Source organism: Chlorocebus sabaeus, chromosome 27, assembly GCF_047675955.1.
Source record: "Chlorocebus sabaeus isolate Y175 chromosome 27, mChlSab1.0.hap1, whole genome shotgun sequence".
Lineage (NCBI taxonomy): Eukaryota > Metazoa > Chordata > Mammalia > Primates > Cercopithecidae > Chlorocebus > Chlorocebus sabaeus.
In genome coordinates, this window is record NC_132930.1 from 34,872,468 (window position 1) to 34,894,104 (window position 21,637).

General features: G+C 41.9%; 1 protein-coding gene across 4 annotated transcripts in view; it reads left to right on the forward strand.

Annotated features, from left to right (window-relative positions):
* PROM1 (prominin 1) overlaps nt 1-21,637 on the forward strand; it is a 115,237-nt gene that overhangs the window by 28,263 nt on the left and 65,337 nt on the right. For 3 of the 4 annotated variants that reach the window (XM_008017834.3, XM_008017835.3, XM_038008680.2), the window contains exon 3: nt 16,897-16,952. In XM_008017834.3, the coding sequence (XP_008016025.3) occupies nt 16,897-16,952 (56 nt within the window). Of the gene's footprint in view, nt 1-16,896; nt 16,953-20,136; nt 20,164-21,637 lie in introns of all 4 variants that reach the window. The other variant, XM_008017828.3, reaches the window with a different exon arrangement.

Sequence of the window (21,637 nt, forward strand, 5' to 3'; positions counted from 1 at the left end):
TCCTTTGAAGGGAGACATAACTATAGCACCTCTATTAATTGCTCAATATGTATTGGGCATCTTGCTAAGATTTTCACACATTGTTTTTTAATGATGAGTATTTTTTACAGATGGGAAAAATTGAGGCCCAGGGAATTTAAATAATTTGCTGAAGTTACACAGCATTAAGTTTCTGACCTGGAATTTGAACTCAGGATCACTTGATTTACGGTGGCCATATATTTGTCATTTAAACCAGCACCTTTTGAGAATAAAAGAAGGCACTGGTAATGATTACGCCAGGACAGCAGATGTAAACCAGGGCTGTCTGGGCAAATCAAGATATATGTTTGGTCACTCTGACTCCAAAGCCTGGTTTCACTTAGATTTCAATTTGAAGGGCAGGGTTACATTGTGGGTAGCTTTAAAGACAATTGATGGAGGCCAAGTAAAAGGGGTTAGATAGACTGATTAACCTGATAGCACTGTGTAGAATGGAATGGAGTAGAAGAGAGATGAGAGATCAAAAGAATAATTAGTGGGTGACTTCATTAAAAGTAGGGTAGATGTGATGGAGATCTGAACTGGATAATGAAATGCAAGGGAGGTAAGATGTCTTATAAATTATTTTATTTTGTTTTGTTCGAGACAGAGTCTTGCTCTGTCATCCAGGCTGGAGTGCAGTGGCACAATTTGGCTCACTGCAACCTCCACCTCCCAGGTTCAAGCAGCTCTCCCGCCTTGGCCTCCCAAGTAACTGGGATTACAGGTGCTCGCCACCGTGCCTGGCTAATTTTGTATTTTTAGTAGAGATGGGGTTTCACGATGTTGGCCAGGCTGGTCTCGATCTCCTAACCTCAAGTGACCTACCTGTCTTGGCCTCCCAGAGTGCTGGGATTACAGGCGTGAGCCACTGCTCCCGGCCTTATAAATTGTTTATAATGAAAAATTCCATACCTACTCAAAACCAGAAAGAATACAGTGAATCCCCATATGCCAGTGGTCCAGATAAAAAATGATTTGGTTTTGTCATATTTGCTTTATCTATCTTTTTTCCTTGTATTTTCTTTCCATTTTTCTTTGCCGAAGCATTTAAAGCAAACCCAAACCTCACGTCACTTTCCCTCCCACCACAGTGTGCATTTCTAAAGAATATTGACTGTCCATGGTGTCATTACCAAATTACCAAAGTTAATAAGAATTCTGATTATTTTACTCTTAAGTATCATCATTAAATTTAGTGACCACATTTTCTCAGTTATCTTTTTTACTGTTTCTTTCCTTCCCTTGAATCAGAATCACAACAAGGGAGAAAGAAACTCTTAAATATTGTGGTTTTTCTCCAAAACTGAGTCAAAAAGTTTTGAGCTTGATAAATGAGGAAAATTAGTTAACTGGTTAACTGGGAGGTAGAGTTTGGAAAAAGGAAAGTGATTGCAGACAAAAATAGAAAGAGGTCCAATAACTTTTTTCATTTCAAACTTTTATTTTGAATAACCTCAAACCTTAAAAACATTGCAAGAGTAGTACAGATGGACACCTGTTTATCCTCTACCTGGATTCATCAGTTGTTAATATTTTGCCACACTGTGAAATACTTCAGCATGCACTTCAGGTCATTTTCCTACATAACACATGCAAATATGGCATGCAGAACATTTCACATTATTATGACACTTTTGTCTCCTAAACAGTTCATATTTACATTTCTCAAATATTTACATTATTTTTTTTAATAACTTTTATTCAAATTAAATATTTTGTCTGTGGTACTACATAAATGACATGTCCTCTCACTGTTATCACAGTAGGAGGCTCGTGATGTCAATTTGTCCCATTGTTGGCGAAATTAACAATGTGGTTAAGGTAGTGTCTTCCAGATTTTTCCATATACTATCCTGTTCCCCAACAATCATTTGCCTAGGGCTTTTAGGATTCATAGGTTATTCTTGCCTTAAGAAATCATTTACTGCCAGGTCCGGTGGCTCACACCTGCAATCCCAGCACTTTGGGAGGCTGAAGTGGGCAGATCACTTGAGTCCAAGAATGTGACACCAACCTAGGCAATATGGCAAAACCTCGTTTCTAGAAAAAAATACAAAAATTAGCCAGGCACGTTGGTGTTGTGCACCTGTAGTCCCAGCTGCTCGGGAAGGAGACTGAGGTGGGAGGACCACCTGAGCCCAGGGAGGTTGAGGCTGCAGCGAGCCGAGATCACACCACTGCAGTCCAGCCTGAGTGACCAAGTAAGACTCTGTCTCAAAAAATAAAAAATAAACCATTTGCTATAGTGCTGTAATGTGGTGGTGTTCTGTCGCTTCTTTTCCATTTATTAGGGGGCATTCTGCTGTATCAGGAGCATTCTGATACCATGCTATAGGAACGGGGAAACCTGCTTATTTCATTATTTTCCCAGGACTTTATGGCGATTTTGTGAGTGGCCAGAACAGAGCTCGGGGCTGTCGATTCTGTGGGAGTGCAGTGAGTAAGGCTGGAGACGTGGAGTTGTAGAAACAGTCAGGGAGGAAAGGTTAGGTGCTTCCTCAGTTGCCAAGGAGGTTTGATTTAGCCTGGCCTTCTCAGTGGGGGTTCACGAGTGTTCAGGCTCAGCTATCACAAAGCATTCCTTTTCATCTCCACACTGGCTGCAGGGTTTCCAATCCCATAGCTCATAAACAGGCATAGATATAGATCCAACAGAGAAGTTGGTTTGTTTTGTGTTTAAATTGAAAGAAGGTGGCCTTTGGGCATTTCATTCCCTTCCTTTTCATTTGGGGTTTTGTTTTCTGACATTATATAGAACTTTATGTAGGAGAGATTCAAAGCAAATAAGAAGATGTCATGTTTGTATTGGATTCTAGGAAGTTTCTTGGAGGGCCACCGAGTTCTTGTAAATCCCAGTCTCATTTGGAGTTTGTGACTCTGCTCTCAGCTGTGAAGAATAATTGGAAGGACTCTGTTAAAATGCTAGGCTCATTAAACCAGGGTCAGAAACCCGGTCCTGGTTTGCTCAGCTGGGAGAAAAACCATTCCGTGTCCAAAGTCAGTCTGGGTCCTGACCACCTGACCAGGCAGCCACAATGACTCTGCTGTTGGGCACAAAGGGGAAGGGACTTTACAGTCTGAACTCACAAAGCACATCCTGATGAGGCCTTACATGTCCCACTCAACCTGTGGCCAAAACCCCGCACTCAGCATCTTGGAGCGTAAAATCAACTGATTCTGTGCTCAGAGAGGGCTTGGCACACAATAGGTGCCTTCTTCACCTCACAGGTTGATGGATATTTAGAGTGGTTAGAGAGTTCACAGCTGAGCATTTGTTCATGCTTCCCAGCACTCAAAAGGTTGTTAGTGATAATAATGGCATAGCATTTATAGAAGAGGAAATGAAGGCACAGAGTGGCTGAGCCACCTGCCCAAGGCCACAAAGCCATTAAATAGCAGGGCTGGAGTTCTCTGCCCCTAACTGCTATGGTAATTGCCTGTCTTTCCTCATCTCCCATCCTGGCATTTTTATTTAAGCAGTGCCAGTTACTTGCAGTTCCTTCAACCTGTCATGTTGTCTCATGTCTGAATAACTTTGAACATGCAGTTCCCTGTCCCTGGAGTTTTTTCCCTTCACTTAATAGTTGGATATTTCTACTCTTAAGACACAGCTCAAATGTTATCTGCTCTAGTAAGTCTTTACTCCTCATAACTCTCCCAACTTAGCCAGCTGACGCTGAGCCTCATATGCCTGCATCTCCCCACACAGCACACCTACTTTATTTTGTTTACTGATCTGTCTTCCCAGTAGGCAGTGAGCCTGTTAACAGCATGGATTGCATCTTTTCATCCTTGTATCCTTAGAACGCAGTACAGACTCTGAAATGCATTTGTGCCTTTTAAGCATTTTTGGGAATATAGTCTGACCATATCATTAAATATATGAAGGGATTTCAAAATGTTCATGGAAAATATGTATATGGAAAAAACTATGCATGGATTTCAAAAATTTTTTGCATCAAAATAAACTTATATTAATTTCTTCTAAGATATCTGAATAGGTACTAGTTTGATTCACTAAGAAGGACAAGACATCAATTTTAAAATAGCCTGGATTAGGCTGGGCATGGTGGCTCACACCTATAATCTCAGCACTTTGGGAGGCCAAGACAGGGAGATTACTCGAGCCCAGGAGTTCGAGACCAACGTGGGCAACATCATGAAACCTCGTCTCTACAAAAAATACAAAAATTAGCCAGGTCTGGTGGCATGTGACTGTAGTCCCAGCTACTCAGGAGGCAGAGGCAGGAGAATCACCTGAGCCCAGGAGATCAAGGCTGCAGTGAGCCATGATCGTGCCACTGCACTCCAGAACAGGCAACAGAGTGAGATCCTGTTTCAAAAAAAACAAAAACCAAACAAACACCCTGTATCAGTGCAACATGAATTCTAAAACTGAAGCAAGAGCAAACATCCATTTTTTTTTTTTTTTAATTGTTGTTGTTTTTTATTTTGAGATGGAGTCTTGCTCTGTCACCCAGGTTGGAATGCAGTGGCATGATCTCGGCTCACTGCAACCTCTGCCTCCTGGGTTCAAGGGATTTTTCTGCCTCAGCCTGCTGAGTAGCTGGGATTACAGGTGCCCACCACCGTACCCAGCTAATTTTTGTCATTTTAGTAGAGATGGGGTTTAACTATGTTGGCCAGGCTAGTCTCAAACTCCTGACCTCGTGATCTGCCCACCTTGGCCTCCCAAAGTTCTGGGATTACAGGTGTGAACCACTATGCCCAGCCCAAACATCAAATTTATGGTGAAGCTTGGATGGAAGAATAGTGAAATAATGGATGCTTTACACATAGTGTATGGGGACAATGTCTTAAAGAAATCACAGTTTGCAAATGGGTAACTCATTTTAAGAAGGAATGAGACAATGTTGAAGATGAAGCCTGCAGTGGCTGACCATCCACATCAATTTACAAGAAAAAAATTCATCTTGTTCATGTCATATTAAATACAATAATAAACTATATATACATATCTTTATATATATATATATATAAATTTAAGGAGATCAGAGCCCTTTTATTCAGTACAATCGTGACTGGTAGTTGGTAAGTTTCTCATGACAAATACTACGTGCTGAAATACTGTAAAAATGGTTCTAGGTCACATATCCTACTTAAGAATATGGTGAGATCTGATTTACAGGAACCAGCATTTTTAACTTTGTTTTGTCAAGAAGTGTGTATTTCTTATCTGTGGATGGGGGAAGAGGGAGATAGAGTACTAGATTAATAAAATTATTTTAAACATTTAATTTAATTAAAACAAATTTATGTGAGCTCAAACTATATATAAGGAAAACAATTTCCCCTTCACGCTGCTTCTTTTTTTTTTTTTTTTTTTTTTTTGTTATACTGTACTTTGTTATATACATGGAGGCAGCGGGGATACATTTGATACGTCTAATAAATACAGCTTGGCTTCTAAAAGTCTGAAACTTCACTCCTTTTATCAAAAACCAAACTGAATAATTTAGTCATGTGGATGTGAGGATTTGAAGGGTTTAAACGAAAGTACTCTGAGAAACTGAAAAGTACAGCCCTGTTGCAGCAGAAAATGGTTTTTCAATGCATATCACTCACGTACTAAATTCAGACAGGCACAGCTCAGCCACAGCATAAGGAAATAGGCTCAGTCAGGAAGTTTGGGGAACTCCAGGATCCGGGGCCATCGTGCTGTTTGGGTCCCCCCAGAATCCCTTCTTTGGTCTCAATGTCGCCCACACCAGCCACAGGAAAATGTGAGCCCAGGAGTGGACAGATTGTGTTCATTTCATTATGAATAATGGGCACATTTAACCAAATGGGGGTGCTGGAAGGTAGAGTTGATAAATATATTTTTCAGAGAAGCCACACTTAACTCTTCAAGTGACAAACTTTTTTAGCTGTAATATTTTCCATGGAAATCTTTTCAAAAGGCATGTATTTGAATTCAGGCCTTTGAATTGAGTGCACACCAAATATAAATCAACTTTATTTTGGGGGGGTGGTTAAGGATCCTCATTCAAGATCCTTGTCCTCAGAGACTATGTGTGGCCTCTTGCCCTTGTGCTCACTGGGCCCTGAGTGCTACCCTTTGCTTGGTAGGGGGCTTAGGTTGTCGGCAGTTGTCATTAATGATGGTTCCTCTACCTGCTCTGAAACAGAGCTGTTCAGAGATATTCTGCTCCTGCACCTATGAGATATAACCATCCAGCAGCAGCAATAGCTGACTGGGGTAGAATTAGGCCAGGCTATAGTAGATGATGATGTAAACAAACATTCATCTAGTGTTGCTGCTAAAACTATTTTATAGATGTTGTTAACATCTACAACTAGTTTAACGAAACTAATTGTAATGAAACTAATTGTGATGAAACGAATTGAAACCTTTAATGAAAGGCAGTACCGGCCAAATACTGTAAGTACCGGCCGGGCATGGTGGCTCATACCTGTAATCTCAGCACTTTGGGAGGCCAAGGCAGGCAGATCACTTGAAGTCAGGAGTTCTAGACCAGCATGGCTAACATGGGGAAATCCCATCCCTATTGAAAATACAAAAATTAGCCAGCTGTGGTATGTGGCATGTACCTGTAATCCCAGTTATTTGGGAGGGTGAGGCAGGAGAATCACTTGAACCCAGGAGGCAGAGGTTGCAGTGAGCTGAGATTGCCCCACTGTACTCCAGCCTGGACAATAGAGACTGTCTCTCTCAAAAAAAGAAAGGCAGTACCCTCGATAAAGTGAGTGGGCCTCATCCAATCAGTTGAAAGGCCTTAAAAACAAAAACAGGTTTCCTGAGGAGGAAGAAATTCTACCCCAAGACTGTAGCATCCACTCCTACCTGAGTTTACAGCCTGCCAGCCTGCTCTACAGATCTCAGACTTGCTAGCTCCCACAATTCCTTAGAATAAGTCTCTGAATATCTGTATTACTGTCTCTTATTGGCTCTGTCTCTCTAGGGAACCATGACAGAGATAGGCAGTTATTCCCAATGTTTGGGAATGAGGGTGGGAAGGAGTGTGTGGTTGGAGGAAGGCCTAGCCCTCTGCCTATTCTAATCACTGAAGAATCAAATGAGCAAGGTCACCTGTATCTTGAGGCAGAGTCTATGATGACTGAGTGCTGTCTCTGAAGTACCCACTCTCTGCTGTATCTTGACGCAGAGTCTATGATGACCGAGTACTGTCTCTGAAGTACCCACTCTGCTATATCTTGACACAGAGTCTATGATGACCGAGTGCTGTCTCTGAAGTACCCACTCTCTGCTGTATCTTGACGCAGTCTATGATGACTGAGTACCGTCTCTGAAGTACCCACTCTCTGCTATATCTTGACGCAGAGTCTGTGATGACTGAGTACTGTCTCTGAAGTACCCACTCTCTGCTGTATCTTGACGCAGAGTCTGTGATGACTGAGTGCTGTCTCTGAAGTACTCACTCCCTGCTGTATCTTGACGCAGAGTCTATGATGACCGAGTGCTGTCTCTGAAGTACCCACTCCCTGCTGTATCTTGACGCAGAGTCTATGATGACTGAGTGCTGTCTCTGAAGTACCCACTCTCTGCTATTTCTTGACGCAGAGTCTGTGATGACTGAGTACCGTCTCTGAAGTACCCACTCTGTGTAGACAGTGTGACTCCGCGAGTCCATGGGGTCATTCTTGTCTCCCTCGAGCTTGTGATTTGGAGCTGAAGTGACTGGCTTTGCACCAGATGAGAGGCAAATGCATGTGTATTTGTATGTCTTAAGTTAAAATAAAATATCTAAGGCTTGTTTTCCTTCTTTTTCCTTTCCAGTCAACCTAACAGAACTGATTATATCTACTACGCTGATTCAATGTAGATTTAAACATTTTCACGCAATGAATTGGCTCTTTAAACATTGTTTTCCTTGATGAAAGGTAAATTGAGTCAAGCTATGCAAATAACTAGACATTTCTGGATTTGTTTAAAGTCATGAGGTATTTTCCTACCAAGAGAAGACAAATTTTTATTTTAGAAAATGGAATCAGGAAGTTCTAAAGCATAAAAACAACACCCAGCAAGCCTAGCCCAATAAGGGAAGACAAGACTCAGAGGCAGCGTTACCTCTGTTAGTTACTTAAGATCCCTTCCATATGGGAGCCCTGGAGAAAGTGCTGGTGGCCACATATAAACCACGTAAATGTTTATATTTTTACCAGCTGGCTCTGCATCTTGAGTTAAATCTGCATTCTCCTCCAGAAAGGGCAACCTGGACCCGGAAGCTGGTGCTCCCAACTCATTTTACCAGCCATTTGTACTCATAACTCTTGGAGATGCTACAGAGATTTTAAGCCAGCTTAACCTTGACCCCTATCTGATGCACTATTCCCAGGATAATACTATTACCTGAGAACATTTTCCTTAAGTATTTTGGCAGTAGAGGCTTGTTTGAATTGGTGGTTTAAATTGGTTATGGACATGTGTTTTGTAGATTAGGACAATTCAGTTGGTAGGCTTATTGGATGTGTCTCAGGCCTGGGATGACTCTTCAAGCTTTGTAGGCCATGGATGAGAAGCAGTCAGGAAGAGTGATTCATCGGAGTTATACTCTACTGTATTTGGTCGTGATTTTTATGAGCGCAAGTACCTTTTCATGCATTCTCTTTTATGAATACAGGAATTCATATATTTGAGTGAAGATGTCTTAAAAATCTCAGTTTATGTGGGTGCTGGTCTGTAAGCTTCACTAAGTCTCTGCATGTGTCATGTGTATGTTTACTTTCTGCTGAAACCAAAAAATTTTGTTTTGTTTTTTTCTCATTCTATGTTTAGTCAAAGCTGGCAGGATAGGCTACTGGTAGAGGAGGCATGTAGGTAGAAAATGTTGGGGGTCTTAATTCAGTAAGGTGTGTTTTTTTAGGGTAAGTAACATCCTTTGCTAAGAGAAACAAGCCCAAATCTCAGTACAAAATGTTTGTGGTTCACTGCTCCGTCCAACGTAGAGGCTGCCGTGAGTTGGGTGGTGTGGTCTGGGGACTCCGGCTCGCTCCACCGAATGGATTTGCCAGCCGCTTGGGCTTCGGAATTCTCCTCTGGATCCTCTGTATTTAGCTGAGAAAAGAATAAAGAGGGCAAACATGCAGGGTCTTTTGGGAGGTTTCAGAGGCCAGGCCTGGAAGTGGTGTGCGTGTACGTCCATCCGTGTTTTGCTGGCCAGAACTCAAGTCCCCTGGTCCCTCTTAGCTGCAAAAGAGCTGAGGAATAGAGTCAGGCTGTGGGTCAGGGAGGAAGAGGCAACACACAGATGGCACAGGACACTTTCATTCTGCGCCAGTCGCCGAGGGCTGGCAGGGAAGTGTGGAGTGTTGAAGGCCGTGGGATCCCAGAGTGGAGGTGGGAGAGGCTAACATGTCTCTTAGCATCTGTGTGCTCTGTATATTATATAGCAGGCACTGCACTGGACACTTTGTGCTCCCTATATTACATACCGGGCACTGCACTGGACACTTTGTGCTCCCTATATTACATACCAGGCATTGCACTGGACACTTTGTGCTCCCTATATTACATACCGGGCACTGCACTGGACACTTTGTGCTCCCTATATTACATACCGGGCACTGCACTGGACACTTTGTGCTCCCTATATTACATACCAGGCATTGCACTGGACACTTTTCTTGGGGCAAGATGCCTCTCAATCTTCCATAGCCTGTGTAATGCCAGCACATCCAGAGACTTACCACTTTTTGAACTGTGTAGATGTGTGTTTTTTCTGGGCTTGTCAGTTCTACTTGGTTTGAATTTGGTCTAGATGGGGGCAAGTTGTCAAATTTATTTGGAAGTGCCTCCAGAAAGTCTTTTGTGCCTGGAAGGGAACAATTATAGTTGCATTTTAATTAGTATTTAATTTACAAAAATGATGCATGTACAAACCTAGTTTCTGCAAGTCTCTAAATTGAACTTGAATATTATTTTATTCTGTGTCTTTTCAGAAAATATGAATAATCTCTTTCACTTTGATCAGTGTTGTTTTAATGTATGGGTTAACATATTAAATCCTTCTTAGCACAGAGCCACGTGTGACACCCCTGAACTATGTGTGTTTAAGATGGGGCCACCAAAGGCAAAAGAGGGACTGTGGTCTCTCCGCAGAGAGGCACTTAACACTATTTATGCTCTTAATTCATCACATTTCTAAGTAAACACAAGTGCCCAAGCAAGCTGACTTACAGATACTATCAGCAAAACCTTTCCAAGAGCACTTAAGCTTGGCACAAGTCTGATAAATCTACTGCAAACAACAGGGGATTTTAAGTTCTCTATTCATTTTACAAGAGAACATTACAGGGGTGGAATTTCACTAGGCCCAGCTTGGGCCAGAATCTACATAAGTACTCAAAGAAGCCAGTTTGGGAACAGAAATATCTTAGTCAAAGATGAGTTTTGATTCACATAAAGAAGATGGATCTCTTATAATATATGGGTCCTGCACAAGGCACGTTTCTTATTTTAGCTTACGTCTGTGGCTCAGACATCTCAACACTCATAAATCGCACACATACGCACGCAGCCTGTTGGAGAAACTCCTGCTGCATGTGCTGTTGATGGAGCCCTGTTGAAGTGTAGTGAGAAGGTGCAAGAGAATCCCACGAAGCTAAGCATCCTGCCAGCGCTATCCCCTGACCTGGGGGGTGTGTGAGAGAGAGACAGAGAGAGAGACCCTGAGTTCCAGAACTCGTTTCTGCAGACTTGGCTGCTGGCCGCAGAAGGTCCATCCTGAAGTTCACAGGGCTGCTCACTCCCAGGCCACACACCCCGGAGAGGCTGGCAGTCAGAGCTATGGACAGAGCAATGGATGGAGAGGCGCAGAACCACGTCCCAGACAGCATCATGGGGCAACCCATGTGCCCTCAAGAACAGGCTGCCCTTATTTTCTGTACTTTCCGGGCTACAGTATGCATCCCTGCCACCTTCTCAGCACGTGCAGTCCAGAAAAATATCCATTCAAAGTGGAGCTCCCGTGATGCTGCCAGGGCTGATTCTCACGCGGGGCTTCAATTCTCAGTCTCTTGCCTTGTGCTTGGAGGACTGTGGCAGAAGACTCCACACCAACGTCCTTTCCACCAAGGGCCTGGGGAAGGGAGGTGTTAGTGAGCTTTTCTCGCCCCAAAAAGCCAAGGCTTAGCTGCGTGTGGTGTGCACGCCTGTGGTTCCAGCTACTCTGGAGGCTGAGGCCAGGAGTTGGAGGCTGCAGTGAGCTATGATGGCGCCACTGCCCTCCAGCCTGGGTGACAGAATGAGATCCCATCTCTATGAAATAAACAAAACAAAAAACAAGAAACGCCAAGACTTGAGTCTGTTGAGTCTGTGTCTCACTGGCTGAAGCTGGATGGATTGTCTATTGACTCCTAAACCCAGTGAGTCTGTGTCTCACTGGCTGAAGCTGGATTGTCTATTGACTTCTAAACCCAGTTAGTCTGTGTCTCACTGGCTGAAGCTGGATTGTCTATTGACTCCTAAACCAAGTTAGTCTGTGTCTCACTGGCTGAAGCTGGATTGTCTATTGACTTCTAAACCCAGTTAGTCTGTGTCTCACTGGCTGAAGCTGGATTGTCTATTGACTCCTAAACCAAGTTAGTCTGTGTCTCACTGGCTGAAGCTGGATTGTCTATTGACTTCTAAACCCAGTTAGTCTGTGTCTCACTGGCTGAAGCTGGATTGTCTATTGACTCCTAAACCCAGTTAGTCTGTGTCTCACTGGCTGAAGCTGGATTGTCTATTGACTTCTAAACCCAGTTAGTCTGTGTCTCACTGGCTGAAGCTGGATTGTCTATTGACTCCTAAACCCAGTTAGTCTGTGTCTCACTGGCTGAAGCTGGATTGTCTATTGACTCCTAAACCAAGTTAGTCTGTGTCTCACTGGCTGAAGCTGGATTGTCTATTGACTTCTAAACCCAGTTAGTCTGTGTCTCACTGGCTGAAGCTGGATTGTCTATTGACTTCTAAACCCAGTTATGGGGGTTGAGGGAATATGCTGCTTGTCTCAGACCAGAAGGTCTCACTCACACACTGTAGGTCTCACTCACACACTGTGCGTCTCAGCTCCCCTTTAACTCTTAAAAATTATTCAGGGCCCCAAAGAGATTTTGTTTATCAATATTGATCATGTTTGAAGATAAAATGGAGAACACCTTAACATATATTTGTCAATTTATTTTAAAAGAAAGATAGTAAACCCTTTCCATAAATAACTTAATTTTGTTAAAAATAACTACGGTTTCCAAAAGCAAAAATCATGAGAAGAGTGGCATCCGTTTTTGCATTTCTGCAGATCTCTTGAACATCTGGCTTAGTGCGAGTCAGCTGGATTTTCATATCTGTATCTGAGCTGGTCCTGTTGAAGTACTGGGTGTTAGCGTGACTGATGTAGAGTGTGAAGGTCTGCTCTCACTGAGATATGTAGTTGTAAAACAGAGCCGTATTTTAGTATTCTCTTCAGATAATTGTGCATATTTTTCTTTAATACCACACAAAACTGTACAAGTGATAGTTTGTAAAAGTTATTTGCAATATGGAATCTGGAACCACATGAATTAGTTTTTTATATTTTGATCTAGTTACATCCACTGGTCTGTCTTCCACTGTATTTATTTATTTTAAAAAATATAAATTTGTATAAATTTATGGGTACAAATGTAATTTTGTGACGTGGATAGAGCACATTGTCGTGAAGTCAGGGCTTTTAGAGTATCCGTCACCTGAATAACATACACTGTACCTATGAAGTAATTTTTTATCATCTGGCCTCCTCCCACCTCCCTGTCTTCCACTTTGAATGGATCTTTTTCCATGCAGGATTTTGTGACATGATGCATGAATCATCTGGAAAATATTCAGTCACCGAGTTTTGCACATCTCCTAAATGTGGACATATTTCATTTTATAGTATCAAAAATTCTTTAATATCCTTACTGATCACGTTAGAAAGGCATAAGTACTGGAATGCTGTCAAGCTCATGGTGGTGGATACACATTTTGCAAAATTCTAATTTTTGCTTGAAAGCTCTAATTTTATCATTGGCAACAAATCCTGTCAGTGGCTTCTTAAACTTGCAAACTCCACTTCTTTCATTTTAGAGAAAATGCTGGCCAGACACGGTGGCTCATGCCTGTAACCCCAGTGCTTTGGGAGGCCAAGGTGAGAGGATCGTTTGAGGCCAGGGGTTTAAGACTAGCCTGGGCAACACAGTGAGACCCCATCTCTACAAAAAATAAAAAAATAAAAAATTATCTGTGCATGGTGGCGTGCACTTGTAGTCTAGCTATGCTGAGGGGAGAGGGGAGGATAACTTGAGCCCAGGAGTTCAAGCCTGCAGTGAACCAGATTAAGGGCTGAGATTGGGTATATCCAAGTCTTAATAGTCACAATTTGTCTCTCAGTCTTTCTTATTTAGTTTTATTTATTTATTTATTTTTTTGAAGCAGGGTCTTGCTCAGTCACCCAAGCTGGAGTGCAGTGGCATAACTGTGGCTTAGTTGAACTCCTGGGCTCAAATGATCCTCCTACCTCAGCCTCCCACTACAGGTGCATGCCCCCACACTTGGCTAATGTGGGGTCTCACTATGTTACCTAGTTGCCCAGGCTGGTCTCAAACTCCTCGGCTCGAGCAGTCCTCTGTCCTTGGCCTCCCACAGTGCTAGGACTACAGGTGTGAGCCACTGCGCCTGGCCATCAACTTTTCTTCCAAGTAAAGATGGTGTTCCATGAAAGCTGTGGCTCGTTGAGCTCACAACTTAAAACACTTGCACAAATGCTTTTTGCACATTATCCTTGGATGTGCATGAAAGAGCTTTATGTGTAGTTACCATTTCTTTACACAGGATAATAAAAAGAGCTGTACTCACAGGTTGAAATTTAATAAAAATAATTTTTAATGCTTTATCAAGACCCTTCTTAAGTGTAACTATTGAACATGAATGCCTAATGGGAAAGAATATAATGAGTATTAGCTGCAATCTTGATTTGTGCCAAGTCCCCTGCATTCTTACCTACCACTGCCTTTGCACCCTAGTGCAAATGTCAACACAACAAAAAAAGCATTAACATCTTGTGTTTTGACCTCATGGACACCCTGAATGTATCTTGGGGATTCCCATAGCCCATGTTTGGAGACCATGCTGGTTTAGACCTTTGTGGTGCTGGGCTCACGGCTTCCCCAGTCCACGTGGCCTGAGAGGATGGAAGGAGCAGCTCCCCAAAAGAAATCCGAAGTTTTTCATTTTGTTTTTGTTTGTTTGCTTTGTTTTGTAAGGGAAAAAATAAAAGTGAATGGATATTGAATGGCCAGAATAATAGTCTTCCACACTGCACTTACCATGGATACTGTTCTATAACCTACATTCTCTAAATTCCTTCATATAATAATAGCAGGTATATACCATGTTCCCATTATGTGCCAGGCTCGGTGCTGTTTTATTTATAAATGTTTTCTCACTTCACCCTTAGTGGTCCTTTGAGAGTAGGGATATCTTATTTTACAGATGAGGATGTTTGTAGCAGTTATTTACCTACAGACACTCAGTTAAGTGGTGGAGCTTGGATTCGCTTCTAACTCGTTTCTAGGTCAAGATCCCAAAATGCAACATATTATGCTGTGCAGCTAAATATATTTTGATAAATAGTTGATTTCTCAGTTTCTAAATCAACAGTAGACTATTTATTTATTTATTTATTTTTATTATACTGTAAGTTCTAAGGTACTTGTGCACAACGTGCAGGTTTGTTACATATGTATACATGTGCCATGTTGGTGTGCTGCACCCATCAACTAGTCATTTACATTAGGTATATCTCCTAATGCAATCCCTCCCCTATCCTCCCTCCCCACAACAGGCCCCGGTGTGTGATGTTCCCCACCCTGTGTCCAATGTTCTCATTGTTCAATTCCCACCTATGAGTGAGAACATGCGGTGTTTGGTTTTCTGTTCTTGCGATAGTTTGCTGAGAATGATGGTTTCCAGCTTCATCTATGTCCCTACAAAGGACATGAACTCATCCTTTTTTATGGTTGCATAGTATTCCATGGTGTATATGTGCCACATTTTCTTAATCCAGTCTGTCATTGTTGGATATTTGGGTTGGTTCCAAGTCTTTGCTCTTGTGAATAGGGCCGCAATAAACATACGTATGCACGTGTCTTTACAGCAGCATGATTTATAATCCTTTGGGTATATACCCAGTAATGGGATGGCTGGGTCAAATGATACTTCTAGCTCTAGATCCCTGAAGAATTGCCACACTGTCTTCCACAATGGTTGAACTAGTTTACAGCCCCAGAATCTACAAAGAACTCAAACAAATTTACAAGAAAAAAACAACCCCATCAAAAAGTGGGCAAAGGATATGAACAGACACTTCTCAAAAGAAGACATTTATGCAGCCAACAGACACATGACTTCTAAACAGAAGCCTGATCTGTAAAACAGACCAAAGCAATGCTGACTGGTTGAAGGGGAGGTAATCTGTGTTGTCTGAAGGGGATTAGACAGCCTCAGTGTCCCTCTGGTCCTTGGGCAGCCCCCAAGGTACTGTGAAGAAACTATTGGGGTTCCCTGGGTGCATATCAGTTTGAAAATCTCTGTTCCTGCAGCATAATCTTTAAATATCACCCATATCTCTGAGTTGTAAAGGAGAAAAGTTGTTTTGCAGAAAGCCTTTTGGGAAAGTGGCTTGCTTTGTTTTCCTGTATGTTAATCTGAACTTTCGCATCATAAAAGGAGTCGATGTAGGGTTTTCGTTTGCGCCCCTCCAGTAGTACATTTCAGGTGTGATGGATATAGTGATAGTAATGCAGAAGCTCCTTCCTGGGGTGAGAGGCAGTGTACAGGGTGGCGGGAAGGCACCCGCACAGGAGGAGGAAGACCTGGGCCTTGGTCTGGCCTCCTCACGAATCACTATGTCACCCTCTCTGTCCGTGTCCCAGTTGTCTCATATCATTCTTAGATGGCGGCTCAGGGTTAAGTGGTGGCTCTTAACCTTTTTTTGGTCCCAGGCCTATGTGAGAATTTGAAAATGCTCTAAATGAATATTTATGGAAAAGTTCAAGTTTGCATTGCATAGTTTTTTGTGCACTGCTTGGAGGCAGGAAGAGAAGGATTTCCCATGTTAAGAACTCTTGAGTTGGGTTATTTTATTTTATTTTTTTAGATGGAGTCTGGAGTGCAGTGGCGCAATTTTGGCTCACTGCAACATCCACCTCCTGGGTTCAAGTGATCCTCCCGCCTCAGCCTCCCAAGTAGCTGGGATTACAGGCATGTGCCACCACACCTGGCTAATTTTTGTATTTTTAGTAGAGATGGAGTTTCACCATGTAGACCAGGCTGGTTTGGAACTCCTGACCTCAGGTGATCCGCCTGCCTCTGAGTCCCAAAAGTGGTGGGATTACAGGTGTGAGCTGCAGCACCCTGCCGAGTTGGGTTAATTTTAAGATTCCTTTCATCCATTCCTTTGTAAAATATTAATATCAGGCAAATGTGGAATTATTGAAAAATAAATTTCATTTGTGTTTCCAGATAATTAAGAATTAGCAATTTCAGCATAATTTTTATAAATGATTATTAATAAGCTGTATGTGGTTTGCTGGTAAATATTAAAGTGTATTATGATAAATTACTAACTTAAAAATGACAACTCTCTAATTCTGTCCCTGACAAAATAATAAATCAGAAGTATTTGTCTTCTATTCTTGGCTTCTGACTAGCGTCATTAATTATTTAACTACATTAAGAAATAGTAATAAAATTATAAGAATAATAGAAATACAGTTATATTAATTTGTAAGCATATAAAGATCTTTTTCCAAATACGCATTTTATATTTTTACTGAAAAAATAATTTTGCTATTTTGTGGCTTTTTTTCCAGATACTTTGAGAAAAGTCATACAGAAGGCACGTGAGTCCAAATTTGATTATGATAAGGTAATTTTTCATTGGTGTATTTATTATTAAAAATATGAAGTATGAGAAAAATTTTGGCTGACTTGAAAGTAAATCTTTAAACAACCAGTTATTCAATCTGCAATTTTAGTAACCTTTTTTGACTAAGAACTTTCATGCAATATTGAACCACCTTACAAATCCCATTTGAACCATAGCAGAAATTTCAAAAGTAGCATTTGAAGAAAGCCTTTCAAGTTGTATGTTATTTAAAAATTAAAAACTATGGCTGGGCGTGGTGGCTCATGCTTGTAATCCCAGCACTTTGGTAGGCTGAGGTGGGCAGATCACGAGGTCAGGAGTTTGAGACCAGCCTGGCCAATATGGTGAAACTCTGTCTCTACTAAAAATACAAAAATTAGCCGGGCGTGGTGGCACTCGCCTGTAGTCCCAGGTACTCGGGGAGCTGAGGCAGGAGAATTGCTTGAACCCGGGAGGCAGAGGTTGCAGTGAGCCGAGATGGTGCCATTGTACTCCAGCCTGGGTGACAGAGTGAGACTCCGTCTCAAAAAATAAATAAATAAATAAAGTAAACAAAAAGTAAAATTTCTTCAAAAAGCAATATTACACTACTTTTCTTTTAGCTGAGGGATGAGAACTCCCTCGTTAAGTAGAATTGTTTGAAAATTCCTAGAGATGGTGACGATGTACTCTGTTATAAAACATCGTTTGTTGAAAAGTAGCTTTGCTTTTGTACAAGGTTTATGAATCTCTTGCTGTGTGAGTACATGGCTAGAATTGAAGGAAGGTGGAGATAAAGATGATAGCCTTTAGTCTCAAGAGGCTAGAAGACAGATAGCAGGGACCTTATCTAGTTAATGTAACGAGGATCATGCAAGGGCAGAGCCGGTGGGATGGGTGGGCGCTCTGCTCACATTCCAGGCTTCAGGAACCATGTGAGCAAAGAGGTCAAGGTATGAAAGAAGCAGGCCCCTGGCAAGAGGGAGAGAAAAAAAGGTAAGATGGGACCTGATCCTGGGAGGACCTTGAACATCTCCCTGGAGTGAGTCCATAGTATTTTCAGAAAGTATCAAAGCTCCTTGCATTTTTCTGCTTATTACCCAAGGTGCTGCCAGTGCACTCCTCTGCAACTGCCTACCTAAACACACAAGTGGTCTTGATTCTGGTGTGTTATGAGTGTAGGTTGCCCATGAAGCAAACAGACAAAAGTGTGTAGCACTGAATATTAGACAATAAAAAATAGTTAAATGTGTTTGCCAGGTTCTCAGTCCTTCTCGGTAAGTAAAGCACTTTGTTCCTTCCTTTCCTGGTTTGAAGGTGGTTATCAGGCTAACCATAAGCAGATGTATAGGTGGACGTTTTTTACTGGCCTGCACAATAAATCTGAACGCTAGTGTTTCCGGCACGGGGGAGGGCAGTTCCCTCTTGCCCAGTGAATCATTACCTCAGATACGGTAGTTACAAATGGTCTCATCATATTTTTAATTTGCAAGAAAATTATACTCAAGAGAAAAGTAAATGCAGAAGCTGAAGAGGAAAGCCTTATCCAGAGGCTGTTTACATTCAGCAAGGGAAGACTGTGTGGAAGATAAACTGAGCTGTTCCCAGGGCTCTCAGCCTTCCCCAGCACTGTGGAAAGCATTTTCATTCCTCAGTGCCACAGGCTTCATTTATATCTCCCAAACGTGATTGCCACATCGGCCTGCATCTCTAGGGGGAAGAAAATGACTGTTGCTTTTATCTTTATATTCAAAATTAGCATAATATGCTTAGCCAGCCTGAATGCCAACCAAGGAATGGAGTAGGGGCAGTGCTTCAGTGGGATCTGGGACTTGGAGGACAAGGTCTTGAGATCCTTAGTTGGCCTTGAGGAACCTGCGAGCCTGAGCTGGAGCTGGGCTGCCACTGACCCTGGCAGTGTCTTTGTGCTTGACTTGGTATTAGATTTGGCACTCCCATAACCTTGGTTTATACACCTGGCTCCTGTTCTCTTTCCTTGCCTTTGCAAATGAATAAAAACTCTGGATGAGGGTGCAGTGGAGAGAAGATGCAGAACTGAACCCACATGAATGAGCTGAATCCTACTCTGGATGTGGAACTGGACCACGCTTTCTACCATTATCCAAAGAAAGGGGTTTAGTGAAGCACAGGCACCAAAGGAGCCAGGCCACATCTGGAGGGGGGTTTTCTGACTAGATTTAGTCTGATAAAGGCTGGGTGTGTTGGGTTGGTTCCCCCTGAAGCAGACCCTAAGCTGATGACTCCAGGGCAAGTCATTTGTTTGGAAGCCTCAGGGAACACAGATTCCTGGTCTTACCCGTATCTTCTGACTCATATGCTCTAGCAGAGGAGCCCAGGAGTCAGTGTTTTTCTTTAACACACACTGTGAAGTGCATCTTTATGTCTGGTGAGCTTGGGAGTTTGTGCCCTGGTTGGTAACAAGCCTGCGTGTCCCCTCCCCAAGAAAGGGAGCCTGGGATCATTTAAAATGCCCCGTGTGACCCCAGAGGCAGCTATATCTGAACTGCCCCCCAGTCCCCATGTTTTGGATGCCTCATTTAAAAGTGATTCCCATCACAAATGTTGTTCCCTCAGATCTGCCAGCTGAGGCAATAGTTTCTAAACCTTTAGATTTCCTGGACCAGAATATTTCAAAAAAGTGATCTAGAAAATGACATAGAGCCACCTAATTTTATTTGGCCACAAAAGGACATTTAAAATCAAACATTGAGATGTTTGGAATAAAAATGGTGGGAATCCGTTGATCGTTTTAAGCACAAGAATAGCACCATCAGACTTTTATTTTAGAAAAGGGCACTTGGGAAGGTGCTGCCATTGGTTCTGGAGTTCTCAGATCTGGTTCTCTATTTTATGAAGATCACATGGTTAGTGTGTTAAGCATTTATAACTTCCCCTCTAATTCTCCTTTTCATAACCGATTAGCATACGGATTAAGAACCTTTTGGGAAATCCAAATGTAAATGCAAATGTGAATTTCAGAACTCAAAGTAACTTAAACCACTGTTTCTTAAATTCACACTCAAGTTTTATATTCCTTTCTCATACTTATCCTTCTATTACCCGATTTCCTCCTTGTGGGATATGAGCGTTCTTGGTTATGGTTGATCACTCATAACTTTTTCTATCTGTTTTCTTGATGCATGCTGCCTCTGCCAAAATTCCTCACCTGCGTTGACTTCTACAGCCAGAAACTCTAATCTTAGGTCTAAAGGTAAAGTCCTTGTCTGCTATTTCAAGTTGCTCTTTGAAAGCCTTTCTGTTCTTCACTGTCATCCTCACTGTGAAAATGTGTAAATGATCCATTTCATTTATGTTTTTACCATCACTTTTAACCTTCTCTTTTAAGCAAGATATCTCTGCAATATTTAGATGTTGATCTTCAACATAATCAACAAAGCACTGGAAGATCTTGGTGTATCAAAAAACAGTGTAAACAGTGACAGGCCTTCATCTAGTCAGCCTAGATGTGAACTCTTGAAATAACCTGTCTTGTTCCTGATACTGCCTGATGTTTAGTCAGTAACACTAGAAAGGCTGTGTATCAAATGTACAATTTGTATTTAAAGCTAAAATTAGTGCATTTAAAACATTTCAATATATCTCGTCTCCTGGGTTTGGGTTCAGTGTCTCCTGGAATTCAGAAAGAATTTACGTTTCTTTAAAATAGTAAACAATTTAGAATATTTGCTGAGAAATGATGGAAAAATACGTAAGTAAGAGTTTGGAAGGTCTGGGGTGGTTTCTTAACTGGCAAGTGATGTTGGTCCTCGAGGAAGGGTTAAGTCAGCTAATAATGCCTCTTCGTGGACACGGGATGGGGGTTAACTTAAGCGTGAGCACGTACTTGATGAATGCAGCAAAATTCAGCCACTTTCTTTTTTTTTCTAGCAGTTTAATCTTAATATGGAAGTAGGTAATATTCAAGCGCCAGATGCACCAGATTTACTAGTCTTGAGCATTTGCTCATAGCGTTAACTACCGTTTGTTGAATATCTACTGTGTGCTGGGCACTTGGCTAGTTGTTTTCACATTCAGTCGTTCAGTTTTTGTCTCTCACAATACGTTTATGAGGTTAATGCTAATGTGATACTCTCCAGTTTAGGGACCTGGAAGCCCCCTGCTGGGATGTAAAGCAGGTCGCTCCTCCAAGACATCACATTTGCTCCCAGGAGCAAGACGTTGTGTTTTATTTTCCTTTGCTCAGCTTGGCTTAAGAATTCGCAGCTGTCTAGATTGTCCATTTAGTTGCAAACTGCCAACTTGTAATTTTCTGCCATTCTTTAGAAATGTAAGCAGCTACATGCATGAATTGGAATGATATCAAGTTTCATCATCTAGTTGCATTAATTTTCGTTTATCCCGGAATAAAGTCAGCAGTGATTATGAAAAGAGGTTTAGGTCACATGATTGTATCTAGAAATTGTGCTGTTCCTAGGGACTCAGGAACTATCTGAGACACAGACTGCCGAGGTTGGTCCTTCACTGTGGATCTGACTCCTGGGCATGGCATGAGAAGCACCTTACATGTCTACTCAGTACCTGGTCCTTTGTCACATTATTTCTAATCATGCATTATCTCTAATTTTCACAATGACTTGACAAGGTACGTATTATTATTTCCAGTGTGTTAGTGGAGAAACTCACTGACTGGCCTGTGTTTAATGTGCCTGACTTAGAGTCTGAGC